At 37.9% G+C, this 23,731-nt stretch overlaps 5 protein-coding genes across 6 annotated transcripts; 1 reads left to right on the top strand and 4 right to left on the bottom strand.

The window, feature by feature from the left end:
* Positions 1 to 55: 55 nt before the first annotated feature.
* LOC125211057 lies at positions 56 to 1,621 on the bottom strand. The gene is made up of 2 exons (XM_048110737.1): positions 656 to 1,621; positions 56 to 451 (listed from the first exon to the last, which is right to left on the bottom strand). The coding sequence occupies exons 1-2, from the start codon at positions 1,421 to 1,423 to the stop codon at positions 296 to 298; spliced, it is 924 nt and encodes a 307-aa protein (XP_047966694.1). The 5' UTR covers positions 1,424 to 1,621; the 3' UTR covers positions 56 to 295.
* A 3,989-nt stretch (positions 1,622 to 5,610) lies between these two features.
* On the bottom strand, positions 5,611 to 9,292 carry LOC125200591. The gene is made up of 4 exons (XM_048098250.1): positions 8,767 to 9,292; positions 6,901 to 7,014; positions 6,535 to 6,813; positions 5,611 to 6,307 (listed from the first exon to the last, which is right to left on the bottom strand). The coding sequence occupies exons 1-4, from the start codon at positions 9,223 to 9,225 to the stop codon at positions 6,122 to 6,124; spliced, it is 1,038 nt and encodes a 345-aa protein (XP_047954207.1). The 5' UTR covers positions 9,226 to 9,292; the 3' UTR covers positions 5,611 to 6,121.
* Positions 9,293 to 10,635: 1,343 nt separating this feature from the next.
* On the top strand, positions 10,636 to 11,767 carry LOC125200592 (transcription factor MYB35-like). Its single transcript, XM_048098251.1, has 3 exons — positions 10,636 to 10,822; positions 10,899 to 11,016; positions 11,195 to 11,767. Exons 1-3 carry the CDS (start codon positions 10,717 to 10,719, stop codon positions 11,673 to 11,675), a joined length of 705 nt encoding a protein of 234 aa, XP_047954208.1. The 5' UTR covers positions 10,636 to 10,716; the 3' UTR covers positions 11,676 to 11,767.
* A 1,739-nt stretch (positions 11,768 to 13,506) lies between these two features.
* LOC125200589 (HIPL1 protein-like) lies at positions 13,507 to 17,076 on the bottom strand. 2 transcript variants are annotated; one of them, XM_048098248.1, is made up of 8 exons: positions 16,694 to 17,076; positions 16,469 to 16,626; positions 15,494 to 16,294; positions 15,208 to 15,418; positions 14,954 to 15,132; positions 14,593 to 14,819; positions 14,200 to 14,519; positions 13,507 to 13,755 (listed from the first exon to the last, which is right to left on the bottom strand). In XM_048098248.1, exons 1-8 carry the CDS (start codon positions 16,791 to 16,793, stop codon positions 13,673 to 13,675), a joined length of 2,079 nt encoding a protein of 692 aa, XP_047954205.1. In that variant the 5' UTR covers positions 16,794 to 17,076; the 3' UTR covers positions 13,507 to 13,672. The 2 variants fall into 2 exon arrangements, with proteins under 2 accessions (XP_047954205.1, XP_047954206.1); XM_048098249.1 differs by lacking the exon at positions 13,507 to 13,755 and having other exon boundaries at positions 14,270 to 14,519; positions 14,597 to 14,819; positions 14,954 to 15,141.
* Positions 17,077 to 17,510: 434 nt separating this feature from the next.
* LOC125201767 (protein EARLY FLOWERING 5-like) lies at positions 17,511 to 22,152 on the bottom strand. Its single transcript, XM_048100010.1, has 9 exons — positions 21,896 to 22,152; positions 21,592 to 21,685; positions 20,170 to 20,255; positions 19,890 to 19,939; positions 19,719 to 19,788; positions 19,547 to 19,628; positions 19,032 to 19,417; positions 18,356 to 18,880; positions 17,511 to 18,034 (listed from the first exon to the last, which is right to left on the bottom strand). Exons 1-9 carry the CDS (start codon positions 21,977 to 21,979, stop codon positions 17,813 to 17,815), a joined length of 1,599 nt encoding a protein of 532 aa, XP_047955967.1. The 5' UTR covers positions 21,980 to 22,152; the 3' UTR covers positions 17,511 to 17,812.
* Positions 22,153 to 23,731: the final 1,579 nt, after the last annotated feature.

The following is a 23,731-nucleotide window of genomic DNA, read 5'->3' as shown; positions in this document are numbered from 1 at the left end:
ACAAATCTCACATCCATCAAATTCCCAGAAACAAACACACATGATGCAAAACAGGTGGAGTAATAAAATTTGCTGTGAATTCAATGATCCCAGAAAGAATACCATCTTCCAATTCTCTTCTCAGAAACATTAATAAATGTACAAAATTACAGGGGAGAGACAGCAAATTTCTTTCCAAAAATCTCATCTTTCTTTTTTCCTTCTATGCTAACAATAAGCTGAAAAAACAATCCACCAGAAAAATGCTGGAGTTTGTTGTGCTAATTAATTAATGTGTGTAGATTTGATATCATTTTCATTCAGCTCTTTGTACAGCAGTCTTGAAGAGCAGGATGTATAGCTTCTGATCCATGGAGAAATACATAAATCCACCCACTGAATGTGTCACAAATGACCCAAAACTGGTCCCTACTATGCAGTGCCAAGCAGGTCCATATACCCCATCAAACTCCTGTCAAAAGCAACACATCATAACTATCTCATCAATGCTATTAGGATTAGGATAGTTATGCATACCACTGTGTATGTGTGTGTGTGTGTGTTTTAACTCTAGATATTTCACAACATTCAATGGGAATCTAAAGAAACTGATGAAAGCCCCCATAACTAATCAAGAAGATTGAATTAGGGCTAACCACTGATTGAACTTAGTTACCTTTTTAAGTGTGAAAGCTAGAGTCTTTGAAGTGAATTTTTCCAAGCTATCATGCGCCTTTCTTGCACAATTGACAGCATGAACCTGCATGAACGGCGGCATATCGACGGCCACAACCTTGACGCCGCTGCAGGAGAGGAAATCAGCGAGCTCAACTTGCGAGCTGCAGAAGGATCTCCTTCTCCCTCCGCCATTGACGGTTGGAGGGATTGAGGAGAGAGAGTTTCTTCCCCTCACAGCTTCTTGCTGCAACCCCTTCAGCTTCTCCTTTTCCACATCGATCTCGTCGAAAGACGACATCTTGGAGTCTTTCTTGAAAGAGGGCTTCTTCAAATCGTCGCCCTCCTTCTTCAGCTTCTCCTTCTCCACATCGATCTCGTCGAAAGATGGCATTTTGGGGGCTTTCTTGAAAGAGGTCTTCTTCAAATCGTCGCCCTCCTTGAATTTGGAGCTCACCACCAGCTGTTTCTTCTCAAAGATTTTGTCTTGGGCGGAGAAGAAGGCGCCGTTTCTGGCGTGGTGAAGGCTGCTGGATTTGGTGAGGGTGGTGCAGGATGTGTCGTGGAGATTGGGGGGGTCGGGTTGGGGGTGGGGGGAGAAGTGCTTCTTGTTGTTTGTGTAGAGCTTGGAGAAGCGGTGGGAGATGCTCTGGATGGTGGAGGGTGGGGCGGCCACGGCGGGATCTGGGAGGGGGTGCGGGTGGCGGTGGCGGTGGGCGGCGGCGGTGGAAGAAGGGTTGGGTTTGGGTTTTCTTGATGTGGGATCCATGGCTGCTGCTAAAATGCGCCTATGGCTGGGATAGAATGTGAAATGGGGTTAAGGTATGGAATGGTGTTGGGAAGATTAACTCTTCAATAGGGTATACTGTGTGTGTGAAAAAGTGAGAGAGAGAGAGAGTTGTACATATGGATGTGGACTAGACTTGCAATTGCAATGAGATCTGTGTGTTGGGATTGGTTCTAAAATGCGCTGGGGGAGAAGGGGCCAAATGAGGCATTTCGGTGTTTGTTGACTGTTGACTGGATCTGCATTTCGCATCATGTGGTACTGTGTGCATTAGCAGTGGTACCTGGAATTTTCATGTGATGAATTTCTGTTTAATTTGAAGGTACCGAACTTTAACAACCCATTCATTCTTTTATTATTAATTCCTATTCATTTAAATGCTGCGGATTCTGGAATTAATGCAGTCTTTGTTTCTTGATTTGGGAGGGTAAAACATATCGTTAGGGTCTAAAGAATAGGACAAGATTTTTATGAATCTAAAAATGGTAGCTACATTGGGTTGGAATATTTTCTCATGTATAGAGACGAGTTCTTCAATGTTTTCGAGGTTGGTGAACTGATTTATTTCTTCTCGTTCTTCAATATTTTGAATATAAATTAACACTTAGGTATCGAATCTTGGTAAAAGTTTTATTTTCATTAATAACGAAAGAAATCTCCTACTACTATAAGTAAACTTTGGACTTATTGTGATTTTTAGATTTGTGATCGATATATCTCATAGTATTTGAACTGGAGTATATTGGATTGTCAAGATGTAAACTACTATAAATCAAGTTCGGTTGTCAAAACGGTTGTTTATGCGTATTGTCAACACATTGTCCACCCGCGTTGAATACTTTCAAGAAGGTGCAGACGCAACCGGTCGGCAAAGTCTCACGGCGTTGCAAAAGTGTACTTGTGCCATCCGACAACTTGCTACTGGGCAAACGGCTGACCTCTTCGACGAGTATTTGCATGTCGGTGAGTCAAATGGAATCCTATGCCTTAAGAATTTTTGCGACGGCGTTCGTCTGCTTTCGGCGAGGAATTCCTTCGGGCACCCACCACCTACGATTATCAACGGTTGCTTCGTCTTCACGAAACAGTCCACGGTTTTCCCGGTATGCTAGGCAGCATTGACTGCATGCATTAGAAGTGGAAGAATTGTCCGACTGCTTGGTGGGGGCAACACTTAAGCGGCCACAAAGGTGGCGGCCCAACGATTATCCTTGAAGCGGTCGCTGACTACCGCCTATGGATTTGGCATGCATATTTCGGTGTTGCCGGATCCAACAACGAATTGAACGTGTTATATTCTTCACTACTGTTCGATGATGTTTTGAATGGTGTAGCACCGGTGAACCACTTCACCATCAACGGAAATGCATACCACATGGGTTACTATCTCGCCGATGGTATCTACCCAAGGTGGTCGACTTTCGTGAAGTCGTTCAGCAATCCACAAGAGCAAAGACGGATTCTTTTTGCGCAGCGTCAAGAGTCTGCTCAGAAAGACGTCGAAAGAGCTTTTGGTGTCCTTCAAGACCGATTCAACATTGTGAAGTCCCCTTCTCGGCTTTGGTATCTTAAGAATATCGCCGACATCATGTACACGTGTATTATCTTGCACAACATGATTATAGCTGACGAAGGACCGATGGCGGCTAACTTTTACGACGAGGATGAAGCCGGAAGCTCAACCGCGAGGTCTCCCCCACGCCGAGGTGTGCATACGACAGTGACCAAGAGGATCGAAAGAAGACACACAATACGCGATACAAGAGCCCACACCGAGCTACAAAAAGATTTAATCAATCACATTTGGGCGAAATTCGGCCACGAGTAGTGCGTCTTTTTAATTTTATTGATTTTAATTGTGTAATTTTTAATTTTTAGGATTTTAATTGTGTAATTTTTAATTTTTAGGATTTTAATTATGTAATTTTTAATTATTTTGTAATTTGTAATAGTATTTCAGGTATTTTTAATGCATTTTCATATTGTGGAAATGTTTTTATTTAAATTGAATAATAGAATGGTGGGACCCTTGAAGCTTGTCATTAGCTAAGAGCACGGATGTGAGTGTTGTGCTCTTAGCTAAGGACAAGGAGTAAAAGTGGGTCCGGGCCCACTTTCATGTTCTTAGCTAAGAGCACGGATGAGAATGCTCTAAGTGTCTAGCCGTCAAAATTCGTATAAAAAGTTAGTACTACATATTTTACTCTTTATTAGTACTTAAAACGGAGTATTATGTTTATAAGTAAAAAAGTTGCATTATAACGAGCAAAATAGAGAGTGACAATATTTACAATGAAAAATTCAAAAAATAATCTTATTTAGCAATAAACTTCATCTTAAAATAAGAATATACGACATATATTCAAGATTAGAGAGAAACATACTCTAAATCTTTTGAGATTAGTTTTTATGAACATGCCAAATTTGAAAAAACATATTGATTATGGACGGTTAATACGCCAAATTTGGAAAGTTATTTATGAAAAAAATAACACTCTAGGAATATCCACATTAATTAACACAAATCCACTTTCAACAAATAATGGTATTTTACTTATGTGACTCCCACTTAGAGCATCTCCAACCATTCCACTAAACTCAAACTCATTTTAGTGTAAATCTCACACTAAATATTGATTTTACTCCAACCATTTACACTAAATTTAAACTTAAAAGAATATTCTCTATATTATGCCTTTTTTACTCACAAAATTTGAAAAACTTTTAGGTATTGGTTTAGTGTAAACCTAAAGATAGAACTTTTTTTCTCAAAAACCAAAAATAGGATAAGTTTTTGAATACTATTGGAGCAAAATACCTATCATATTTTAGGTTTTAGTGTACCCTTGGAGATGGTCTTATGCCGTAATTGTTAGGCCAACAACAACCTCCCTCTCCTTCGACTTATTTGCATGTTGTGGGCCTTTTGAAAATAATTTTAAATTACTTTTAATATATTTAATACAATAAAATCCGAGAAATTCAATTATTGTTTTCAATAAAATGCCAAGATTTGATTAAAAAGTTACGAACAATTAAACATTCAAATGATAATGAAAAGATGTCCGTTGCAAAGAACTATTTGGTCAACGAATTTTATAGATGCATTTTGAAATTTGACTCTCACACGTGTACAGGTTGTAATTAGTAGTGGTGGGAATTCCCAAATTAATCACCTCCTAGTTATTGTTAATCACTACTCCCTTTTTAAACATTAAAAACTATGATTGGGATGTTAAGAGGCGGTGATCAGGGTTTTAAACTTGAGTTTTATTCGATATAATTATCATTATACTCTTGTGCTGTTAAGTGCAATACATATATAAGTAACTTCGAATCATTTGATTGCAAATTAGTGTCTCATTTTCTTAATGCACACTGTCATTAATTATACTTTTAATTGTAAAATATGGAGGACGAATGCCGTACCAATAAAGTTGAAGAATCAAGAAAGTGGGTCTCTAATTGTAAGAAATAAATTATGAATTGATAGAACCAATTTCTTTCATGCATGAAAGCTACATAAATCAATAATACTATTCATTTCATTAAATTAATGTGGACCACTCTTTGGTTTATTCACAGCAACACGGAACTCTCCATCATCAACTCTGTCTCCACATTATTTACTCAGAAAATGGTCCCTGCACCCACACCAATAAATATACTAATAATACTAGTAACTAATTATCATTGTGTACATATATTTCTTTGTCCCTTTCAATCTTCCTAATATTTATTTCTGCAAGTGAGTTTGAGTGTTTTCATTTATGGCTTATAAAAGTAATTAAAGATGTCTTCATTAATAACCATAAAATAATGACATTCAATCTTTCCTCTCTTCATTAAAAAATACTACTTTAGATGGATACAAAACTACAAACAAACTACTCCATAAAGGATGAGAATAGACGATCATTGCGCTGGAGCAGGCAACACACAGAATCATTCTGGAAACATAATATTTTTTTATCTACAAACAAAGAAACAGATAAGAAAAGAGGGAAGAAATTTGACTGTAACACACACAGTGGAATCTACAATCATCAATGAGATGAAGTATGGAATTGCACAGGCTGTGTCCCTACAATATGATGGCATGAGATTATAATTCCTAAGCAGGGGCTACCACACCCTCAGATTTGTTCCAAAATAAGGAAAGAAAAACATGATTAATTTACCAAATAATCATTTAAATAAAACACTATCCACAACAGCATCACAATACAGAAGAGTAATAATTCGAATCTCATGTCCGATCCAATTCCTCCACCACCGTGAAATCCAGTTAGACCCAAACGACGAGTTCTTACAAGTATTGTACATTCTCTCCGTCGGTCAGATCCCAGAATACGAACTAGGTACACTTGGAATCTCAGTGTCATAGCTCATAAAATGACGCATAAGCAAAAGGGTTATGTACAAATTACATGTGAATGCCAACTCAGTTGATTAATGGCACAACAGATTGAGACACAGAATTTTTTCCAAGATTGGGTTGATTTCACATGATAAACTCATTCCAATACTCCTAATTGTACTGGCAAACCATGCAAGGACAGATTATGCTTCATAATGGATATCTCTGCTTTCTATTTAACTACTACTCCATGTATTAAGAGCTTTTGGATAATACCAGTCAGCTTAGTAGCAATGTGCAATGCGTGAGCTGCTACACATTTAGTTCCATGGACTAGGGAGCCTGCCATCCCGAAAAACTGAAGTGCCTCCAGATGCTGCAGGAGATGGAGATGAGGCTATATAACTTGCTCCTGAAAGAGAAACTGATGGAGGTCCTTGCACAGCAGGTGTGAACCGGGACGGACTGCCTGCAACTACTATTGTAGTCCTGTAAGAATGGGGTACCTGCCACCATTAAACCAAGTTAATGCACTACATGACTAAAAGCTCTGGAAAAGTACAAGGCTCAAATCCACAGCCATAACGAGCCATGCAAGTTTCACAAGTTATCTAGAAGACTTTATTATCAAATAGACAGCAATTGCCAGATTGGAGTAAGACAGCTCTTTCTAGATCGACAAACCTGAGGAATTAAGAGAAAAGAAAAATCTAGTGGAGATTTGAACAAATACCGTGTTTGATACGGGCTTCCGCTGTTGGGAGTCAGAACATGGTGAACTACTGCTTGTACGAACTAAATGACGAGAATGCACATTATGGTTTGAAACACCATCAGCTTCTCCTCCCTCCAATTCACCACAATGGTTTACGTCTTTTCCAATCCTGGGGGTATTGACCTTAATCATTGAACCTGAATCAGTTGTGTTATCAACTTGTAGTGGAAGAGGAGGGCGGCTTGGCATTCCTTGCGCACAATTCTGGCGCTTTAAGTGCTCTTCTGCACTCAGAATCTGCCAACAGAAAATATACCACATGTTTACAACCTTCCAGCAAGATTCAACATTAACACCAAAAAAAATCCAGAAGGCATATGTTACCTGTTTAAGTACTTGTACTAGACTATGCTTTTTCTCATTCAGAACTTCCAACTTCTCCTTAACCTCCTTGGTTCTTTTATCCACATCAATTGCAGCATTTTCCATGTCGACTTTCTAAAATGTGATCAGAAAGAAATGAATAAGAATATGCAACATGAGAAGAACAGATAATAGACGTATTTTGTTTGTAATTATACCAGCAGTATTCAAAGTTCTAGATGGTTTGATTGATGTTGCTGATCTAAGGGATCATAAGCAACTATGCTGCATCTCATATCAGCTAGCCTACTAGGCATAATACAGTGTTCCAACTGGGAAGAAACAAATTTCAACCAGGAAGCAAGAAAAGAACAGCAGGTGTAACGCACTGTATCAATTTTGTAGGCCAAAAATCGCTTCTTCAGTGAAGTAAGGCTTAAAAGAATTATGATAATGCTCAGATACAAATATATAAGGTCCCAATACGTCAACAAGGTTCATCTCTTAATATATTCATTCTTGCACTAACAGAAACTTGACATCTAAACTCTGCAGATCTGCCTTTTGATAACCCTCAGAACGAGGCATGAGGAGACCCATCACCTAGCTTCATCCGGTAAGACATGTACACAGACTATGAAAGAATCATGGTATACATAAGTCAACAAATCATTTTATTTGTCATAAGCAAATGTGATCCTTGATTGAGCGAACATGGAAATCTCATATACAAGCTTAACATTCCGTTGGCTATCATGATTAAAGCATCACCTTAAAGTTGAGCTAATTGGACTCACAAGACAATCTTCACAAATTCATACAAAAAAAGGTAGAAAAAAACAATGAATTGAAATCATAAATATAATTCTTCTTTTATAACATTAAAGACCAATATCGAAAGTGAACCATGCTCTTTTAATTATTGTAAGCTATCCTGTAATATCAGCTCTACGGAAAATTCTCCTTTTGGGAGATATTGGAAAAAAGATTCGCAGAATGTGAACCTTTTTTATTTTATTTCTATGAATGTGAAACACATCAATGATATTGGCATTCAAATTAAAAAAATAATGGAAGACGTCATCTTTATTGCCATGTTTAATTAAAATTGGAAAACGCCAATAGAATTGGCATGTCTACTACATCTTTTAAAGACGCAGACAAGGTGGAGTACTGGAGTCTCAAAGTCCTCACCGAAATCTCCATTATGTGTTCACAACTCCGTGTGACTCACTGAATGAAGAGTTGCGGTTCGAGGATGAGGAGGTGCTGGAGTCTCAAAGTCATCACCGGAATCATCTGCCAGCCACACATCTCGCCTCGATCCGACCCACCTCCATGTGCAGATTTCTTCCGTCACGCCAATAAGACTGGCTTCTTTAAAAAGATGGAGCAGACATGCCAAATCTATTGAAGCTTTCCAATTTCAATTAAACACGCAAATAAAAATGACGTCTTCCATTATATCTTTCCAATTCTATTGCCATTTTCCAATTCTAACTAAACACGCCAATACAGATGTCGTCTTCCGTTATTGTTTTAATCGAACACGCCAATAGCATTGCCGTTTTTTCTATTGATAGAAATAATAGAAAAAAAGGTTCAAAGATCTCCCAAAAGGAAAATTTTTCCCAGCTCTACTACAGATTTCCTTGCTTTGTAATCTTTTACCCCAAACTACGATGAAAACATGATATATGAACATAAAATCCATTAACACTTAGCAACCACTGAAATTTCTACATATCACACAAACGCAAAAATTAGCTAACAAAGCCTAATTAGACCACCATAAGCCTACTACAATATAAGGAATAAAGCAATGAACAATCATCCCCATCAATTTAAAAAATAAGAGTCAGAAACAGAGAGGCAGCAACATAATACCTCGACCGCCTTATTCAGCGGAACCCCTGGTGCACCGTCGTTCATGACAGTCTCCGCATCCTCCTTCACCGCCAAAACATTATCCTTCTCCACCAAACACCCTTTTCCTCCTCCATCTATCGAAATCTCATCAACCTCCTCCTCCCCTTCTCCCTTCATGAAGTGCTCCTTTACAATCGAGTCAGAATTCGAGCAGAGATTATCGACATCACCAATTCCAGTCGCTGTATTACGGACGTGGTTCGAATCAAAATTGCCACAGCTGTGGTTGGAATTTTGGGCGGGGGCAGGCGAAGGGTTAGGGTTCGAAACCGTTGCTACGCGGGAAAGGGCTCTAGTTCGGCGGCGGAGGAGGATTTTGAATTCTTTGAGTGAAATTTTGGGGGCGGGGCTCGGCCATCGGTGAGTCACGCCGGTCACTTTGTGGAGGTTTCCTTTGTACAGTGATATCGCCACCATTTTCTTCTCTCTTCTTCCCCTTTCCCTCTCTCTCTCTCTCTTTCTACTTATTTATAGCTTTCGTTTTCAATTTTCATCTTTTTTCTGCAATTTGGGAACTTATTTAACAAAAATCATTTTAAGGGAAAAAAAATATCATACCTTTAAATAAAGGGATATTTGAAGTTAAATCGAGGGAATATTCGTAAGTACTCCCTCCAGTGAAATATTATCCAATTTTGCTATTTTGGTTCATCCTCAAAATGTTGTCGACTTTTTTTTTTTTTCATTTTTAGTAAATGGTTATGGATCTCACTCTCAGCTAACTTATTACAATTATATTCTATTATAAAAACAATATATAAATATAGAATCTACAATGCACTAACTTTGTCCACTCACTTTTTTTCACATTTTTTAAAACCCTTATCAAGGTAAACTTGGACAATGTTTCGTGGACGAAGGGAGTAGTATGTATAACTCTCTCTCGTGACCACAATTAATTCCCTTTCTCAAAATTAATTTATTTTTATTTTTAATTTTTTTTTCATACATTATTCTTATAGTATCATCTTATTTATACCACTGTGGTTCTTATATGATTATAAACTAATAATGACTGAAGTCTCATTTTTTTTATTAACACTGCTTTAATTATTATTTTTTATTTTATTAATTGAACGTTAAAAAATTTATCATTCTTTATAAAAAGCTATTTTTAAAAGACGAATGAAATATTATATGTAGGGATATTAAAAGTGCAATGAGGATACTACATATGTATGGTTTGCTCATAGGTTCATTATGTGAGAGGTTTAGAGATCGATTGTCACTCAACAATCTCTGGTGCTAACCCTACACCTTTTTGTGAAAAAATCGATAACAAAAAATATGGAGTACTATAATGATTTGTTTCTTCCAACGTCAAAATCCAGGCTCCATTTATGCTCGTATGCATTAGGGTCTTCAATATTGATTGCAACATGTTTGTCATCTAATGGGACATGAACACTATTGTGTGGGAGTATACTATAATAATTTATTCATGCGTAAGCTGTGATATTTTCTTGACCTGTGATCTTTTGTTCTTGGTTTAGATAATTAATCCTTATAACTAATCACATTATATTAACTACACAGCCAATTATCATTTCATTTTCCACCACCTCTCAATCTCTCATGCAAGTTGTGAGAATCATGTTACATACTTAGCTCAAATCTATACTTCACCCAATTCAAACCTGATTATGGTGCTCTTTGCACCATTAAAATAAACACAAGAACGCATATTGTCTCACAAATTTATTTAGTAATTCCCTATACAATTTTCTATTCCAAAAAAAGAAAAATAGGAAAAGAGGATGCATGTAGTCATGCAAATTCACTTCAAAGTACCTCACCCCATGCTTTTCTGCCCTCTTTATCTCCTCCTTGTTTATTAAAGGCCTCTTAAATTTATCACAATTCCACCACAATATTGATAAAAATCATATAGTACTACTAATTCTCCATATGGTTAAAAACAGCAGCGGAGATGCAGAAGCAAAAATGGCTGCGGCTTTTGCTTCCAAGCAACGAGGAATAGGTAACTGGACAACTTGTTCCAAGAGATCATCAGGTATATATATAGATATCAATATATACAAGATCGAATTAAATTAACAATTTTATTAGGTGATTTTGGATGATGGCAGGGCAGAGAAGAAGTGGGAAGAAATGGAGCAGTAATCAAAAGCCTGATCCAAAGGTCACAAGCTTCACCCCTCAGGAAGAGGATCTGATCATCCAGCTGCATTCCGTGGTCGGAAGCAGGTTCGAGAAATAAATAAAATACGAGATTGAAACACACACATGCGAATTTGAATTTTAAATTTTAATTTTTTTAATAATTTTTTAAAATTTATCCAAATTTTATTAGTACAGATCAAGAGTGCTAAAATTTAGAAAATATAGTTCGTGCTAATATTATTTTCTGCGTCGGCATCTGCAGGTGGACTATCATAGCCCAACAGCTGGGAGAAAAGACGGAGAGCGACGTGAAAAATGTATGGAACAGCAAACTGAAGAAGAAGCTGTCGGCGATGGGGATCGATCCGGTGACTCACAAGCCCTTCTCCCAGATCTTGGCCGATTACGGCAGCATGGGCGCGTTTCCGGCCACGCGCCACCACGATCTCTCGAGGGGCTTCAAAGGGACGGCGCCATCTGTGAATGCGGAGGTCTCCGTTGGGAATCAAGAGGCGTCGAGCTTCAGCTGGAGTGATTTCTTTCTGGAGGAGGCTTTTGCGGCGCAAGAACACGGAGGTGGTGATGATGAGGTTTTGGGAGAGGGGAAGATTGATGGCGGTGGTGGAGGAGGCTTTGATGCGGCGGCGACGACGTCGTCTGCGTTTGTGGAAGCGATGATTGGGAAGCAAGATGAGATGTGCTCGCAGCTGCCTTGCTTCTATGAGGAGCCATTTTACTATTGATGAAAACAGTTGTGTTTGCTTTTGTACACATGGTGTCCATGTCTTGCTCTATTGATTGAAATTGAATATTCCATTTGTCTAGAGGTGACCAAAATATCCTGAATCTGAAATTCCAATCAAATTGAAATTTAAAATTTAGTTCAGATTTTGCGTATTTTTCATTCGGATTGGATATTTTAAAATCCAAAATATATTTTTATAGTATATTATACTAGTAATAAAATACTATGTTTCATTAATAAACTTACCAAAAATATAAAAATTTTATGTTGAATAATTCTAATGGTGTCTGGTTATTATATTTTGGATTTTCAAATAGAATTGGATTCTATTTATATGCAATTTTGGATTTTTCAGATCGGATCGATTTCATAGTTCAAATTTTGAGTATTTGGACTTTTGGATTTGATCAGATTTATTTTTTATTATAAAATTTCATATTAAAAATCAAACAAATACTAAACCAATGAATCATATTCTCTCTTTGTCTCAAGATAGTAGAGTCTATTTCTTTTCGAATTATCCCAACATAGTCGAGTCATTTCCTTTTTTGACAAACACTTTATTTTTACTCATACTTTACTCAAGTTTCTTTCTTATACATTATTCCCTCTGCTTTAACTTTTAACATATCAATTTCTTAAATCACATCCCCCAAATAAATGTCTCAATTACCTTGAGTCAACTTTCCTCGACGAATCCTAACAAATAAACATACTCATAATGATAGTGATAAGTTGAAACCAAAGTAGAGTACGTATATGATAATTCTAGTAGTATATATATTAAACAACAACTTTATGATAAGATTGATGATCATGTGTCACTGTATATCTTCTTGATGAGGTTGAGATGGTGGTGCTCCTCCTCCTCCGCCCATCTCCAAATCTATATACATGTCACATCTAGGGATCCTACTAACAATTATTTCTACAGATTGAAGGAATCCAGCGATTGTGCGTGAGAAACCTCGGCAAGTGGACAACCATGCCAATAGGAGATAGACCAATACACACGTTGTGGAAGGATCAAAGCCAAAAAGAAAGAGACGAATAGCAGCAAATTAAAATTGTGGAAGCGCTTTTGCAGAATACAAGGTTGCGATATTTGAATAGAGAAATTAAAAAGAGAATAGGAAACAATCAAAAACTTGGGCCATGTATTGAGGATACCAAAGGCATCCCAAATCCCATCATCCACCAATGATTTAAGAATGTTGATCGCCAACATCAAACCAAACTTATTTCCAATGAATACATTTTTCTCTTTGCTTCTTTCTATATGGATGCTTGCATAGGGCTTTTAAAGAAAACGTGACAGCGTTGGCGCTCATTAATAGATTTTTTATTGTTAAAAGTATCATTACTTACTAGCTAAAGTATCGTGCTTTTTTAATGTGCTTGAGAAAGATTACCCTTTGGATAAAAGTTGTCTACTTTTCCACTACCTTTTCCCTTCTCAAATTTAATTCTATAATGCTAAGAAAATTTCCTAAGAAAACCCCAAAATACACTTATAAATCGATAAGACAATATGGTCCGGCTTCATAATAATACCAAATTCTTTTAATTAGTATAGTCTTAATATAATCCAATACTCTAGTGGACATGTATGTAGATGGAGTCGTGATGAATCATAAATGCTAGAATGCGATTTTGACTCAAGCATTTTCATTTTGGTCACTTATTATAAATATATGAGAAAAATGTGTTTTGCCTATGACACAGCAGGCTTCTGTTACGACTTTTCTCGGAGGTCTCCCTATCTTAGCTCGTAACACACAAATCCACCAATATTCGCGATAAAACGCAATAAGCAACGCAATGAATGATCAATAGAAAGGAATTGTATTACAAGACAAACAATCAACGAGTACAATGATTCGAAAGAGAGAAACGCTCTAGATCCACGATCTAAGCTCAGCAACAAAACACAAATCATACGAAAAGAAATGACAGCAGCTTCCCCTTTTTATACTCTGTTCCTAGCTCGTTTAGTCATGCGATCCTCGCCACTTTCCACATCACATTCCACCTCAGCTCCTTCTTCACATGCAAGCACGCTCTTTCCACGTCATAAGCTGCCACGTTCCCACCACCTCATCCTTTATTTAATATGTATCGCATGCTTCAACTATTGATCAAGCATGGCTTATTCGTTGCATGCATGTATTATTGTAGCTAAAATCATGCATGCAACAGCTTCATTGAAATGAAGAACGTTAACTTCTTTAAAAAAGAGAGAAATATAATGCTACTCCCCAAAATATGATACTTTTAAATATTTTAAAATTATTATCTAGTTTACTAATAAGATTATTAAAAATTAAAATTTGGCCCAATACATCATCAAACATTAGCCCAGTTCGATAAACAAAAGGGCCCAATAATTAAAAGCAGTAGCCCAATATTAAAATAATTATTTGTATTATTATACTGAATTACTCAGAAAAATTCATGCAAAACCAAGCAAAACAAAAACAACATCATCGCCACCAAAATCCCAAGAGGAGCTCTTGAAAGACCTGCTCCGGAAGGCCGGGGCGAGGAGGCCGCAGGGGGTGGAGACGCAGCAGCCTTCGCGCACGCATAGTTGCAACGGCTTGGACTAACAGCACGGTACACACCGCTCTGTGTGAGGAGGTAGACATCCCTGTCATTGTCCTGACCAAACGAGAAGATGTAGCCCAATGCAGGGACCGAGCTCCCGGGCGTCTCCGTGCACCTCATAGGCGAGTCAGTCGCGCAGCTGAAGGCGATCTTGCTGCTTGTGAACTTGCCACTGTTGACAGGGCTCTCTGTTCCGGCCCATATAGCCCCTGCATAGAGATCTCCAAACAAGTACCTGCACAACAAGATGGCTTAGTTAGATTAGCAAGGAGCTTTCAGTTAGTTATAGGTTTCATGGAGTTGGTTACCTTCCTTGCATACAAGGATCTGTGGTGGCTCGGTAGAAGTAGCCACCGGTGATGGATGCTGAGCCCTCGTTCGTGTTCACATCGGAGTGGTTGTACCCCATCACAGGGAAGATTGTTGAGCCTAGTGAGGTGTTTGCGACGGAAGTGTTGAACTTGTACTGGCCCTCGTAGGCGCTCCACCCGTAGTTTCCACCTTTGGTGATCAAGTTCACTTCCTCGTAGTGATCCTGTTCAACGCTTGAAGAAGCTCTAACTTCTAAGGGAGATGATGGTAAATGCTTTGTGCCACTTTTTATGTGCATAACTATTGATTCTTGGAACTTATTTTGGAATTAGGAGTTGCTGAGATGAATGCTGTTACCTGTCCTACATCTGCACAGGCGAAATACGAAGGCCTAGCAGTGTCGAAGCTGCAGCGCCATGGATTTCTTAGTCCAAGTGCCCATATCTCCTTCTGTAGCTCCTTGTCTTGTGTGTAGGGATTGTCTTTGGGAATGGAATAGTTTCCCCACAGGCCGAGCCGGCTAGCTTCCGTTGCACCTACAACGGCTATCGTGATTATGAGAGGCATTTAAGAGTGTTTACAAACAGTCTCATGCATATTCACAAACTCACTTGTTATGGTATCAACATCAAACCTCATGATCTTCCCAAGCAGAGACTTCTTGTTCTGAGCAAAGTTGTACGGATCGCCTCCTGCGCCGCCGCCATCTCCCATCATGAAGTAGAGATGACCGTCTTGAGGTCCGAAGAGGATCTGCCCTGCGTGGTGAGACGTGAACGGAAGCCCCATGGTGAAGATCCTCCTCACTTCAGAAGGGTTTGCCTAATGAAAAAGATGCAATCACATTGTCATTGATGCTAAAACCAAAAACAGTTGAACCAACTCATGTCAAATTACCAATGAAGGCTGTGATGCAGTTCCATTGGCAGTGAACTCTGCTATCACACTCTGAAACTGGCAAGGACTTGCACCGTTTTCCGGGGTCAGTTTTGATGGATCACACTTCACATCCGAGTTGCACGCGCATCTTCCTGCGCACTCTGGCCACTTGGCCTTGTCACAGTTGAACGATGCAAAGAAGCGGCCGTTCTCTGTGAATTTGGGATGGAATGCAATTCCGAGAAGTCCAAACTCAGCATCGAAATGGACTTCATCGGTTAGGTCTAGGAAAGGAGTAGCCTCATCGAGCTCCATTACCCCTCCGGAACCCTGGCTAGGGATCGTTCCCAGCCAAATCTTGCCTTGCTGGTTTGAGAAGAAGGCGCGGTTTGAGCCATCGGGATGGCCAACCATGTTGAGGTATGTTCCATTCCCGATTTTCTCAAGGCACAGACCACTTGGAGGGGCCGGAGGAGCCCCAGTGTCGTTGAGGGTGACAGGCGTGCCATCAAAGCACGGTAGGCCATCATCGGATGCTCCACCGAGAGTGCTGCAGAAGTCTGCTTGAGACTGCCAGAGATCAGCAAGTTTGCTTGAATTTGAGACCGTTGGAGCTCCAGCTCGGCCTTGCAATGAAACTGCGAAGGGCGAATTTAGGATGGAGACGTTCTGGCATGCAGTCCATGCTTTTGAACAGAAGTCGAGTGAGGCTTGGTTCGTCTGTGTTGAGTTCGATGAGACTGTGGAGTTGCACAGCACAGGAACTTGTCGAGGTGCAGTATCGATTTGGAATAGCTCAGCTGAGAACTGATCACACCTCTGTAGATGTTAAAGCAAACTAACTTAGAGAAAGCTAACAAGTGAATAGCCAAACAAGAAAATCCCATAAGTGCTGCATCATAACACTGTTTTGACATAACTATGAAAGAAGCAGCAATTAAGAAACACAGCAAAAATAATGAGTATTGATTAACAAGTAGTAGTTGACTTTACAGAGCAAAGGATAGATTTAACAAGAGAAGCACAGGCAGGATGTGAGATGTTCATAGATACAAACTGCTTCTTCAAAAGCAAATCATCATATGCATTGCAGCACACGGTGCCATTGTAGGGGCAGAACTGCAGACTTGAATTTGAACTAAAGGGAGCTCCTGTAATACAATACAGCCACCAAATGAGCTCAATCTCTCTCTTTAATGAATGAAAACAAAGACTTACTTGAATCGGTACAGAGTGGCAGAGCGAGGCAAGAATCAAGAAATTGCAGCAAGATGAAGAACTGAATAATCCTAATAACAAAGTGGTTGCCTCCCATCATTCCTAATTTTACACCAAAAACAACATAGGCCGCAAAGTACAGAAAGTACAGAGCAAATTTTTTGTCACTATGTGAAAGATACTTGAGAGGGACAAACAAAAAAAAACTCCACTTATCAAGAATCAAACCATCAAAAGTGAAATGAAGAAACAAAAACCAGAGATTATGTTCAGAAACCCATGAAATGATGAAAACTTTTCTTGGTTTCAAACAATTAGCACCACATTATTCCTTTGACCTGTTTTTGGTCTCTCATAAACTGATAATTGGAGAGAAGAAATTCAAACCCTATATTTGTTGGACTCAATATAATTATAAAGTTTTTATCTTGTTGACATTGTTATTAACTAAGATGAGATACCAATATGAATATACCATCAACTTGCAGCTTGATGTCTGCGTAGTTGACTTTAGCTCATTAATTTATGGAATAAAAGCTGAAAATTTGCGAAGAAATCCAACTAAATTTATGATGTAAGAAAGGATGAGGATAATAACTACATATTCTAATATTCCATAAATGAAATTTCAAAGGGACGCAAGCCAATTGAAATCTTAATTGATTGCGACTGTTTTCTTGTCTTTACCAGTTTGACCGTGGACGATGTTGATTCCGTAGTAATTTCAAAATACACATTCTGCGTTCACTATATTTGAATGAATATACTTCACAAGACAAAAATTTAACTGCAAACAGTTAAGAAAGTGAGCGAGAGATTTAATGGAATAATAGATCAATATGGTTAATGTATGTCTATAGATACAGTTTAACTTTTCTAGCAGATGGATACTCGTTCAGAGAAACAAGTTCACAATGATAAGGGAAAGAGAATACAGCAGTTAAAGCTGATAACAACGGTAGCAGCGGAATGGCTATCACAGGGTGCAAAAATGCACAATGGGTATGAGAGCGTAGTTACTTGGCCATGTTGAAGATCGGAGCCATACCAAAAGCCTTGAATCGCGCTGCTTCCTCTCATCATAAAATCCTACATTCAAGCATTCATGATGTATCTGGTTCAACTATCGAGAGCACCCAGTGCTTTCATGTCCTCCAGGAACGCCATATACGAGTCATCAATGCTTTGTGGTTTTGATGCAGACGACGAGCCAGCGGATGCTTGCTTTGCAACTGGTGGAGCCACAATTGGCCGGTTGGATGTAGTAGGGGTAGTTGTCTTTGGCTTTGCTTTTGGAAGGGGAAGGGCAGACTCTCTCCTGACCCGTACCGATGCAGGAACCTGCAAATCCACAATCTTGAGTCAGAATTTCATGCGACTACAGATAACTAGACGAAGCATTCCTGTCAATGAGGATGTAATCAAAATGAACAACCAGAAGCACTGCAAATTTATTCTCTATCCAATGAACCTTATACAGAGTAGAGAATTTCTTCATCTATCAAAAGTTTCCACAGATAAAAAGGTGTAATTTTTGTGTTTCAGAACAAAAGAGCAAGTGTGAAATTAAAGCTGGTAAGACTCCCCTAAATTCACATATAAATGCCAGAGAAGGAGAAAAGACACTATAAACAAGATCATTGCAGAAGCAGATAAACTCACCATAGCTGTAAGCTCAGGAGTGTGCTGCGCCAGAGGCCTCTTTACAACGGTGGATGCAGCTGATTTGATGTATGATGGCTTCTGAGGAACAGCTTGTCGAGCAATAAAGTCGTCATGTGGAATAGGAGGTGGGCCAGGTGGAAGCGGTGGTCTTATCATTGATGGATAGGCAAGGGGAGGTCCAAAAGGTGGTCTTGGCATTAGTGGGGTCATGAGTCCAACATGACCAGGTTGCCCAGGTATTCCAGGGGCGGAAAATGGGGGGCGCATATCAGCTGGTGGTGGCGGTGGAAAGCGTGCAATGCCTGGAGGAAGCATATCGAGCTGCAAACTTGACCCTATGCCAGCACCAGGAATTTGAGGCTGTTGCCTTAATGGTGGTGGAGGAGGAGCCATTTTCAGAAGTTCTGTGGGATCTATTGTAGTTTTTGCTTCAGACTCAGAAGATGAGCCTTCAGGCTGGGCATCACCTAACTTTGGGGGCATCCCAGTCGGGTGAGGCTGTGGAGGAAGGCTAGTTGGCATCTGGCAAAAAATCAGCAAGAGAAAGCCATCAGCTAAAAGTTCGAGTACAATTGACAAATTTTATGATGATGATGATTTATTAAAAACATAAGAACATATCCAGTCATCTAGATTTTGAAGAGCTCCACATAAATATGAATGCAGCACATACCGGAACTGGATGCCTGGAAGTTGAATCTTCTGAATTCGCATTCTCGCCGCCAGGAATACCAGGGGGAGGTGGTTGGGAGGATGGCTGCATTGGTGGAGGTGGAGGAAGTGGGGGATGAACAGCAAGTAACTCCTTAGGCGGTGGGCCAGGTGGAGGTGGTGGTGGAGGCAATGATGATATAATATCTCCCCCTGCTGGATGTGGAGGCATAGGTGGAGGAGGCGGCAAAGGCAAAGACACGGGCAAAGTAGCACCTTCTCCAGAATCTAAGTTCGCACCAGGCAGAGGAGGCGGAGGAGGAGGAACAGGTAAGGTGCCATCCTCTGCTTCTAATTGTGATGATGATGCCACGTTACTCGAGCTTTCTGGTAAAGGAATCCTTGGTCCTGCATCCCCAATGAAGCAGCAAAAATTTAAAATTGATGTGAAAGTAAATGGTGTGCAAAGTAAAACATGCTTCTAAAAAGAGAATCAAGGTCATGTTCCTAGAGAAGTCAAATAAGACTATGGCATACCAATTGATGATTTAAACATTGGAGGTTTTCCAGGCGGCGGCGCTCCAGAAGGATTCAGAGTCGGGTGATAATAAACTGAGTCCTGCATGAATAAATTGCTAAATGTCTCAACAAATCAGAAAAAAGCAAAGGTACAATAGAAATAAAGTTAGGAAAATTCAAGTAAACTTACTTCAGGTATGGGATGTTTGACTCTTTCTTCCTCTTCTGCAGTGGTTCGCCTTCGAACAGGTCCCAAATGACTGCAAAAAAGATTGCCCAACCAAACTTATAAAGCACAAAGTTCATATGAACATCTACGACTAATAAGGAAATTTAATTAAATAAGGTTACGCTTCTTCACCTGAACATAACTGGCGTTTCACCTTTTTCCTTCATCTTTTCTTCATATTCCTATACAGCAGAAAGAACACTGTTAACACCAGTCTACTTTGAAAAGGGAAAGGGCAAAAAAGAAACTAAGAAATCAATTGTGTTCATTATCTCTTCGCAAGGATTTATAGCTCTTCACAATGGAAACTCCAAGTATGGTATGCATTTCGTGTGTCTAATACGTAAACCACAAAAACAAAGTAACAAACATAATTATTAAGCATACTATGCAGCTTAAAACAAGGAATTGCCTTCCTCTTTTTGAGTACGAGATTCAGTGTGTCTTCAAGTTGTCTCTTTTTGTGTTTTCTAGCTTTGTCCAGAGCACCATCTGCCTCTGCAATAATAATAAATAATGATTAAGATACTATTAGACAATGTTTCTATCCCCAAAAAAAAAAAAAGTGAAAGAAAAAGAAAATGTATAACATTTTGATATGCATGAACCAACCAAGCTTAGAGCAAACAACAATAAAGTGAGAGAAACGAAAACAGAGGCAAAATGTAAAATGTATTCACTAACAGATTTATTGGGATGAATTAGCAGCACAAAGGAACAAAGTGAATTGTACATAAAGGGGGTGTTCAGTTTGCAAGATTGTATCCCGGGATTAAATATGTAGTGTGTTTGGTTCATGAGATTCAACCCCACAACTCAATCCTAGATGGATAATAATGGGATAATTAGTCATAGCTAACCCCATGTGACTAAAATAATCTCACAACTCAATCCTAGATTATATCTTGGTACTATTTTATCTAGGAAACCGAACACCACCAAAGTACATTCAGGGAAACGTCACCAGGACTTTACAAATTTCATTATTTGTGCAGAAAGTTGGATTTTTCTTGTGCATCATTAGATAACAAAAAGGTACAACCGCAGCATGATAATGAGTAGTTATAGTACAGCCTGCGAACAGCACCAAAGACTACCAAGCCAACTTCATATACCAAGAACAGCGAGAAGGCTTAAAAGCAAGAAGTATGCTTTTCAATTTCTAAGAAGTAAGAACTAAGAAATGCAACAAATAAAGGAAATTTTCTTCTTCCTGATAATTAGTGAAAAACAAGGGATTCTATGAATACAGTTTTTGTCGGTCTGTTTTCACTTGCTATTTAAAACAAGCTAAGTGGAGAAATGTTAACCCACAAGAAAAGAACAGGCCACGTGATAGTGGATGCTTATACCAAAGAACTAGAGAATTACTTCCTCTATATTTTGCAAGTTTGAAGCCGTATGTCAAGAAGCGCCACCCAGAACTTAATGCTTTGCAGATCTATTTCAAAACCGAAGGCAAAGCTACCTTAAATCCCCGAAATAAGCAGTGACTAAAGAAGCAAAGTGTTGAACAAAAAGTAGCTTCACTTTCAAGAAGGTAAAAAAGGACAAAAAATATAGCTACTTCCATAGTAAGTACTAGTACTATATGTCTATATCAAAACTGATCTACCTATTACTTCTGCTTTGTGATATATGGGATGGGAGAACAAGGGCGCATAAGTTTGATATCCATCAAATCCCATGCTACCAGCTTGCGCCATAACCTCTTTAATCATACTAAAGAAAGTGATAAATCAGGTGTTTTATCAAATACTTCACCTTTTCGTCATGTTTGTAAGAAACTAAAGCACAACCTAAATAATGCATTGATGGATTCTAGGAAACTTACTCATTGCTTCCAGTTTCTGAATCTGATCTTTCAGAGTGTCGGGATCCTTCTTCAAAATCCCAACTTCCCTTACCTTTTTCCTCTCCTTCTTGTTCTGTTCAGTAACATCAAAACAAACTTCTAAGCATCAGAACAAACATCTACCGTCCGCATTACTTAATCATACAACAACTCATGAAGACAAAAGCAATAACATCACAATGTTTTCATGCCCAATATAGCTTTTCCCAGAATATCCACCACATATTCAGACTCAACATATACATACGAGAAATGCACGAGAACAAAGAGTGATCAGACTTACCCGCTTCAATTCTTTCTTGCGCAGCTCCTTGCGGTATGAATCGGTAGGGTTCATGGTTTTGCCTCCCTTCGTGGTCTTCACCATTTTGACGGCTTTCTAGGTAGATAGAGATAAGAAATCCTCAATCAGAATCTCTCCTTTCCCTTCGTTACTTTAATTAGGGTCAAATGGATAGTAGCTCGTTCGGAATCGAGTAATTGTGCAGAAGGTTTTGCGATTTGGGGATGAAGGAGAAGAAGGCCTCTGACGCGAAAAAAAAAAATTATTTCTGCGTATTTATGGGCGGGCGGGTTTTTTTTGCCTTATTTATACTCCAACATTTTGTTTCTTTTCATAATTCATGCAACGATGCATATTTTTGTGAGCAAATTTGTAAATTCTTATAATCGATACTTCTCCATAGGGCTGGTTATTCGGTCGGTTCGGTTGTTGGTTAATCGACCCCAAAATGCCTTCAAAAAACTAATCGGAACCGAACCGATCTTCGGTTCAGTTACTTAATTAATCGACTCGGTTAGAACCGGTCAATTCTCGGTTATAACCGAACTAACCGAATTGATTTAACTTATTCAAATGTTTATTTTGCATGATTAAGGTTGTGATAGATAACTCAACCTACACCTAATCACACTATTAGTTTATCACCGAAAGTTGAATTAACTATTTCACGGCCATCCTTCAATGATCAATCATTCAATTCAATGATTCAATCTATAATATATAAAATTATGAAATTTTCTCACAAAGATTGTTAATTAATTTTGTGTATTCTCAATTCTACGCATTTCTGCATGATTGTAAAACCGAAAACGTCAAATTTTTTATCATATTTTTTTGCATTTTAGTCATAATCATTCAATTTTATCCTACACCATAATAAATTAATTCAAATTAAAATAGACTTTTTTGACATTGCAAATTTGCAATATGACACTTTGACAAAATTTAGAAGTAAATTACAGATTATTATTATTATTATTATTATTATTATTATTATTATTATTATTATTATTATTATTATTATTATTATTATTACTATTACTATTATTATTATTATCATTATTATTATTATACTCCTATTTACAAGCAATACTTATATGATATATTTTTAGGCTCTTTAATAGACTTAAACTTTAAATGATCTAAAATTTGAAAACTTTCCTCTAATAATAAGTGAAAGGTTATCTTATTTTTAAAATAGTAGTATTGTTTAAGCACTTGTTAACTTTGAGAGATCTTGTTTTTAAAAATACATTTAGAAACTTTATTGAATTTGATATATTATAACTTTATAAGTATAAATAACTAATAGGTAACAAATTAAAATAGATTTTTTTGACATTGCAAATATGCAATATGAGACTTTGACAAAATTTGGAAGTAAATTACAGATTCTTCTATTGTGACAAAGTTTAAAAGTAAATTACAATTTCTGTTATTATTAATTAAAAATATAATTGAATTTAAAATTATTTATAGTTTTAACTTTTAACTTTTAACTTTTCATCTACTTTTTATTATTATTATTATTATTATTATTATTATTATTATTATTATTATCATTATTATTATTATTATTGTTATTGTTATTATTATACTCCTATTTAAAAGTACTAAGATATAAATTGTTTAGGCACTTTAAAAGACTTGAACTTTACCTGATCTATATTCTATACTTTAAAAACTTGTCTCCAATAATAAGTGAAGGGTTATTCTATATTTAAAATTAAAATAGTAATTCTTAAGAACTTTATTGACTTTGAGATATAAATTTATAAGTATAATACTCTAATTGATAGTGACACAAATTAAAATGGACTTTTTTTGACATTGATT

The sequence above is a fragment of the Salvia hispanica genome, chromosome 1, assembly GCF_023119035.1.
Source record: "Salvia hispanica cultivar TCC Black 2014 chromosome 1, UniMelb_Shisp_WGS_1.0, whole genome shotgun sequence".
Classification (NCBI taxonomy): Eukaryota; Viridiplantae; Streptophyta; class Magnoliopsida; order Lamiales; family Lamiaceae; genus Salvia; species Salvia hispanica.
This window is presented reverse-complemented; position numbering and strand designations above follow the sequence as displayed.

Coding starts and splice junctions, on each gene's coding strand:
- LOC125211057 (XM_048110737.1), bottom strand. CDS start 1,423: ATGGATCCCACATCAAGAAAACCCAAACCCAACCCTTCTTCCACCGCC. Junction 452..655: donor TAGCTTTCACACTTAAAAAG/GTAACTAAGTTC, acceptor TGCTTTTGACAG/GAGTTTGATGGGGTATATGG.
- LOC125200591 (XM_048098250.1), bottom strand. CDS start 9,225: ATGGTGGCGATATCACTGTACAAAGGAAACCTCCACAAAGTGACCGGC. Junction 7,015..8,766: donor CGCTGAATAAGGCGGTCGAG/GTATTATGTTGC, acceptor ATCACATTTTAG/AAAGTCGACATGGAAAATGC. Junction 6,814..6,900: donor TAGTACAAGTACTTAAACAG/GTAACATATGCC, acceptor TTCTGTTGGCAG/ATTCTGAGTGCAGAAGAGCA.
- LOC125200592 (XM_048098251.1), top strand. CDS start 10,717: ATGGTTAAAAACAGCAGCGGAGATGCAGAAGCAAAAATGGCTGCGGCT. Junction 10,823..10,898: donor TTGTTCCAAGAGATCATCAG/GTATATATATAG, acceptor GGATGATGGCAG/GGCAGAGAAGAAGTGGGAAG. Junction 11,017..11,194: donor CATTCCGTGGTCGGAAGCAG/GTTCGAGAAATA, acceptor CGGCATCTGCAG/GTGGACTATCATAGCCCAAC.
- LOC125200589 (XM_048098248.1), bottom strand. CDS start 16,793: ATGATGGGAGGCAACCACTTTGTTATTAGGATTATTCAGTTCTTCATC. Junction 15,419..15,493: donor CTGCATCACAGCCTTCATTG/GTAATTTGACAT, acceptor CTTTTTCATTAG/GCAAACCCTTCTGAAGTGAG. Junction 15,133..15,207: donor TGATGTTGATACCATAACAA/GTGAGTTTGTGA, acceptor TAGCCGTTGTAG/GTGCAACGGAAGCTAGCCGG.
- LOC125201767 (XM_048100010.1), bottom strand. CDS start 21,979: ATGGTGAAGACCACGAAGGGAGGCAAAACCATGAACCCTACCGATTCA. Junction 19,940..20,169: donor TCGTACTCAAAAAGAGGAAG/GCAATTCCTTGT, acceptor TCTGCTGTATAG/GAATATGAAGAAAAGATGAA. Junction 18,881..19,031: donor CTTCCAGGCATCCAGTTCCG/GTATGTGCTGCA, acceptor ATTTTTTGCCAG/ATGCCAACTAGCCTTCCTCC.